This window comes from Populus alba, chromosome 9, assembly GCF_005239225.2.
Source record: "Populus alba chromosome 9, ASM523922v2, whole genome shotgun sequence".
Taxonomy (NCBI): domain Eukaryota; kingdom Viridiplantae; phylum Streptophyta; class Magnoliopsida; order Malpighiales; family Salicaceae; genus Populus; species Populus alba.
The window spans coordinates 13,146,988-13,152,987 of NC_133292.1; the positions used below are offsets into that span (position 1 = coordinate 13,146,988).

At 36.1% G+C, this 6,000-nt stretch overlaps 1 protein-coding gene across 7 annotated transcripts; it reads left to right on the forward strand.

The window, feature by feature from the left end:
• The first annotated feature begins 1,226 nt into the window (after positions 1–1,226).
• LOC118032313 (histone deacetylase 19) lies at positions 1,227–5,092 on the forward strand. Of its 7 annotated transcripts, none has more exons than XM_073411514.1 (8): positions 1,227–1,418; positions 1,886–2,499; positions 2,712–3,152; positions 3,299–3,529; positions 3,751–3,830; positions 3,921–3,978; positions 4,477–4,548; positions 4,711–5,092. In XM_073411514.1, exons 2-8 carry the CDS (start codon positions 1,969–1,971, stop codon positions 4,804–4,806), a joined length of 1,509 nt encoding a protein of 502 aa, XP_073267615.1. In that variant the 5' UTR covers positions 1,227–1,418; positions 1,886–1,968; the 3' UTR covers positions 4,807–5,092. The 7 variants fall into 7 exon arrangements, with proteins under 7 accessions (XP_073267615.1, XP_073267614.1, XP_073267613.1 ...); XM_073411513.1 differs by having other exon boundaries at positions 1,905–2,499; XM_073411512.1 differs by having other exon boundaries at positions 1,911–2,499.
• The last annotated feature ends 908 nt before the right edge of the window (positions 5,093–6,000 follow it).

The following is a 6,000-nucleotide window of genomic DNA, read 5'->3' on the forward strand; positions in this document are numbered from 1 at the left end:
TGGCACGATTGGAATTACCCGCAACACGCGGTACGGTGAGGAGCACCTGTACATATTCTCGCAGATATATCGCCACAAAAAAAGGACCAGGATCGATGAGGATTGACCAAGACCGAAGCTCCCTAGCTCAAACTCAGATCCTGGCTTCCACTGCTTTGCTCATTGGGTAGGCTCTGCCTTTCTGATTTGAGCATTAAGTCAATACAAAGTGTTGTTGGTCTTATGGCTTCAAACAACCTAAGCCAAGTATGTCCTATCAAGCAGGGAGCTACCCCTAACATCTTTTAACAACCATCTGCCTAACCAACGTTACTTCCTTAAGCCAGTATTTTATACGGGATACACCCACATTGTCTATGTGATTAGTAGCACATCGCATGCGAAAAAAAAAAAAAAGAAAAAAGAAAAAAAGAAAAAGAAAGAGAGATGTAGAGGCGATTTGGTAGCTTCCATTTTTTAAATTATTTTTCATATTAAAAACATTCAAATATTTTAAAATGATTTTAATATAATAATATTACAAAAAACATAATTAATATATTTTTTTAAAAAATTATAATAATTCATCGATACTCTAGCGGCTTTACCCAAAGTCGTGTGGTAACCATGTCCCCCCTTTAAATGATGCTGATAATCTGACAGGGAGTCACTCTTTGTGCTCTTTTCTCCCTTTCATACATAAAAAGATATACACCCACGCAACGAAACCTGGATGGTGAATGAATTGCCCTTTACATGTTAGGTATACATGAATGCAATTTCAGGACACGATTAAACATATCAAATTCTAAAATTTTTCTGATACTCAAGAAAGTTTATTCATTTTTTCACTTAATAAATTAACTCGAAAATACCTGTATTATCCAATTAAAAAATAAACATACTTATTTTTTTCTTATATTTATTGATGTTACAACAATAGGACCAATTTAATTCAGCCATATCAATGTAAACAATACAATCACACACTCGATTATTATATTACTATAATTAATTAAGTTCTCACAACCAAAAGAAAAAGAAAAAGGTTCTCATAAAAAAATCACCAGTATTCTATGACAGAACTCTTAAATGAGTCATCAAGGCTCAAAGAGGAGAGGCAAACTCTCTGGAAAAGTGGGCAGGCCCAATATTGATGGCAGAATGAAGCTGTTAGGCCCATTGAAGCATCGGTGAAGCTGTAAGGCCCGTCTCGGCAGGGACGTTATCGATTCTTGAAAACTTGAAAGAAATCATAATTAAAGGAAGGCAGCTTGATTGAAAGTTAGAAGCACAAAGAGCAGATGAGAAGCAGCGTTACATTATATGCTTTTTTTGTCTTCTGAAAATTAAAGGGGAGGTGGTTCTTCTCCGTTGCAGCAGAAAGACCCTCAAGTTTTCCCTTTCCTATTTTAAGCTGGCGTTAAATTCAGTTCAAGGTACGGAAAGGGATTCTTCCTTCATTCTGATATTAGTTTTTAATTAATGTATGCTACCGCTTCTGCTTCTTCCTTTTTTTAGGTTTTTTTTTTTTGTGATTTTCTTTAAATTCGCTGCATACTTTTATTATTATTATTATTATTATTATTATTATTATTATTATGTCTTCTTCAATTTAGTTTTTTAATTAATCCATGCTACCGCTTCTGCTTCTTCTTTTTTTAGTTTTCTTTTTCTTTATTTTCGATGCAATTTTTTTTTTTTATTATATTTGCTTTGGTATCTCATCTTCAATGTGCTCCGCTAGTTAGTTTCACTACCATGCTTATACTGGTGACTGATACTTGAGCATGGGCATCATTATTCCTTTCTTTTTAAGGGTTTTGATTTTTGGCTTCGCTTTTCAATTTCAAGCACCGTACTCTATGTATTATCTAATTAATTAATTGGTAAGCAAATCTCTTAGGTTGTTTCTTTTGATTAAGATGCAGCAGCAGCAGCACCAACAAGTATACAGATCCATCTATCGATAATAATTAATAACTAACAATGGACACTGGTGGCAATTCTCTTGCGTCTGCTGCTCCTGATGGGGTTAAGAGAAAGGTTTGCTATTTCTACGATCCAGAAGTCGGCAACTACTATTATGGCCAGGGTCACCCCATGAAGCCCCATCGCATTCGAATGACCCATGCTCTCCTTGCCCACTACGGCTTGCTTCAGCACATGCAGGTCCTCAAGCCCTTTCCTGCTCGTGACCGCGATCTTTGCCGCTTCCATGCTGATGATTATGTCTCTTTCCTCCGCAGCATCACCCCTGAGACCCAGCAGGACCAGCTCAGGCAGCTCAAGCGCTTTAACGTTGGCGAAGATTGTCCTGTCTTTGATGGCCTCTACTCCTTCTGCCAGACTTACGCTGGTGGCTCTGTTGGGGGTGCCGTCAAGTTAAATCACAACCTCTGTGACATTGCTGTCAATTGGGCTGGTGGCCTCCATCATGCTAAGAAGTGTGAAGCTTCTGGTTTTTGCTATGTTAATGACATCGTGCTTGCAATCTTGGAGCTTCTTAAAGTGCATGAGGTTTTTTACTTTCCCTCTCTGGCTATGGACGCTAACATAGTTTCTCAATGTCACCTTGAAATATGCCCACCTTTTTTGGGAAACCCTGGTCTAACTCAATGCCTTCTAATCACTACTTCAAAATTGTACACCAACTATTATATTATTATTTTTTCTTTTAGGTTTTCAGGTCTCATCTTATCTTGTGATTTTTCTTTCCCATGCCTTTGCAGCGTGTTCTGTATGTGGATATTGACATTCACCATGGTGATGGTGTGGAGGAAGCATTTTACACCACTGATAGAGTCATGACTGTTTCATTCCATAAATTTGGAGATTACTTTCCCGGCACAGGAGATATACGTGACATTGGATTTTCAAAAGGAAAATACTACTCTCTCAATGTTCCATTGGATGATGGAATTGACGATGAGAGCTATCATTTCTTGTTTAAACCACTAATTGGAAAAGTAATGGAAGTTTTTAAACCGGGTGCTGTGGTTCTCCAATGTGGTGCTGACTCATTATCTGGGGATAGATTAGGATGCTTCAATCTTTCTATCAAGGGCCATGCAGAGTGTGTTAAATTTATGAGATCTTTCAATGTGCCATTATTGCTGTTGGGTGGTGGTGGCTACACCATTCGAAATGTTGCTCGCTGCTGGTGCTACGAGGCATGATTTTCTTTTGCTAAATGATTCTTTAGTTTTTGCATTTGAAATGTCTCTTTATCATTTACTTGTGAATTTGATTTGAAGTAATTGTTTAATATCTTTGTTTAACCTACCACTCTGATGTTGCTGTGTCTAATATATGGCAGACTGGAGTTGCACTTGGAATTGAAGTTGATGATAAGATGCCACAGCATGAGTATTATGAGTACTTTGGTCCAGATTATACTCTTCATGTTGCCCCTAGCAACATGGAAAATAAGAATTCCCACCAGTTACTCGAGGAAATACGGTCTAAGCTCCTTGATAATCTTTCAAGGCTTCAGCATGCACCGAGTGTCCAATTTCAGGAAAGACCACCTGATACTGAGCTTCCGGAGGTATCCTTTGCTTATTTTTTATTAAGATGAAATAGGTGACATTGACTCTAATTGTTCTCCGAAGTCACAACTAAGATCTTATAGTTTAACCACCTGGGCTTACCGTTTAAGCTTTTTTTTCTTGCTAATTCACAATAGTCGAGGATTAACTTGTTTTATAGTTGACAAGTAGAATTGTGTCTGCTAATTGATACTAAACGATATGTCTCGTATTTATTGAGATTTCTCAGGCAGAAGAAGATCAGGATGATGCAGATGAGAGATGGGATCCAGATTCTGATATGGATGTTGATGATGAACGGTACTTTTTTTTCCACAACAAAAAAGGAGGTGAAAGAAGTTTTTCCTAATTATTGTATTCTGCTGTTTACTAATTTATCTTTATACACAGAAAGCCATTACCAGGCAGAGTGAAGAGAGAAATAGTTGAAGCTGAGCCAAAGGAGTTGGTATGTTGAACTACAACTCACCTTTGTCTTTTCATTGTTTTAAATTCATGGTGTTGGCCCATAAATGGTCTTTTCCTGATTACTCATGTACTATCTTAATCTAAAACCTTAATAAGATAACTGTTTTTTTTTTTTTTTTTTATCTTCCCCTTATGTTCTGAAAAGGGGAAAAGAATTTTGACTGTTAATTCTTGAGAAATTAACCTAGTTGAATTTGGCAGCTAGAAGTTGGGTCATCTGCTTTCTATAATCAATGATAATGCTACTGCTGATCCCAACTGTATAAATGAGCCTCATTTCTTTCTTTTTTTTTTGGGCGGGGGGGTTGGAACTTGAATTATTATTAACTTCCTTTAATAATACAAGATGGAGAATTTGCTCTAACCCAAAAGTAGAGGAGATAATACTACTAAGTGCAAAATTACAAAATATTCATCACTGAATTTTTCTGGTTTCGTAATTTATTTGTGACAGTATTATTCATTTTTCCTTTCATAGGAGGGTCAGAAAGGAAGTTCTGAGCATGCTAGAGGATTTGATTCAGCAATAGACGAAAATGCAAGCGGAAAGGTAAGCTTAATATTCATGCTTTCACATACATCTCCTGCAAGAAAAATTGAAAAATGGAATATGCAAGGGGACACACAAGGGGTTGCTGTTTATGGATTCTAACTGGACTTCTATGGATTCCTCTACAATACGAGCTTTTCTGATTGGCATCAGCACTTGCAGGCTTTGGATGCTGGTCCTATGCAAATTGATGAGCCAGGTGTGAGAGTTGAACAGGAAAATGTGAACAAGCATTCTGATCAGTTGTACTCCAAGTAGGGGCCAGGTGTGAGAGTTGAACAGGAAAATGTGAAGAAGCCTTCTAATCAAATGGAATCCCAAGTAAAAAGCACCATTCCACAAACTATTCCAAGTTTGTGTATGGTTTTATCGAGTTAAGCATATATGATGAGTACAAACTCGGACAACCCATGATAACCTGAATGGTTTCGTCTCTAATTATGTATTTTTTTTTTTTTTTTATTGAGGCATTTTGTATTGGATATTGTGGAAACTTGGAATTGAAGTTAAAAAATGGTGAAAAAAATATTCTTTGAACATGTTATTTCTTTGTTCTCAAGCAATTAGAATGCAGAAAATTGTGATTTTTTTTCTTTTGCTAGTATTGGTGATTTTTTTGAATTTCCCAGAGTACATGAATATTTTTTGTAAAAGGGAAAGGGTGCCTGCTTGGAGAAATGGTCTGAGAAGCGGATGCCAAGTAGTGGAGCTTGATGGAGGGAAAGCTGGAGGGAAGGTCAAATGGAATAAGAACGCGTATGTATTTTGGCGAGCGGGAAAAGGGTAACGAGGGAAAATTAATGTAATTATGGGCTGGGATTAGGTGTTTTAAAAGTGTTTTTTTTTTTAAAAAATTATTTTTTATTTTAAATTAATTATTTTTGATATTTCTAAATTATTTTAACATGTTGAAATAAAATATTATTTTAATATATTTTTAAATAAAAATATTTTAAAAAACAATCAAGTAATTTAGTAACCAACAAGGTATTAGGTTTTTTGCCTTCTCTTTATTTAGAGAGGTGTCAAGTATTTTTTAAAGTTATTGAAAAAAAGAGATTCTTCTACTTTTTAATATATAAAGTTCAACATTCTTCACCATTTACCAATCTCTTGAAGATTAGAGAGAGACAATGTTACCGGAAAAAAAACTTCACTGACCAGTATTGGATTTTCACCAAATTCAAATATATATAGGGTTTAGGGTTTATAATTTTAGGTTTGGGGTTTTCAATTTTAGGGTTTGAGGTTTTGGATTCACTAATATTAGATATATTTAGGGTACAGGGTTTGGGGTTTTGGTTTTACGGTTTAATGGGTTTGGGTTCTGGACTCTACGCTTAGAGTTTTAGGGTTAGGGTTTTAGAGTTTGAGTTTAGCCTTCAACGGTTTATGGTTTATTAGGGTTTGGGGTTAGAGGTTTGAGGGTATATGGTTTGAGGGCTTAGGGTT

Bases quoted from the DNA above. Each gene is read 5' to 3' on its own strand.
- LOC118032313 (XM_073411514.1), top strand. From the start codon at position 1,969: ATGGACACTGGTGGCAATTCTCTTGCGTCTGCTGCTCCTGATGGGGTT. The intron at 3,831-3,920 runs GTACTTTTTTTT...CTTTATACACAG, and splicing joins ATGGATGTTGATGATGAACG to AAAGCCATTACCAGGCAGAG. The intron at 3,979-4,476 runs GTATGTTGAACT...TTCCTTTCATAG, and splicing joins AAGCTGAGCCAAAGGAGTTG to GAGGGTCAGAAAGGAAGTTC.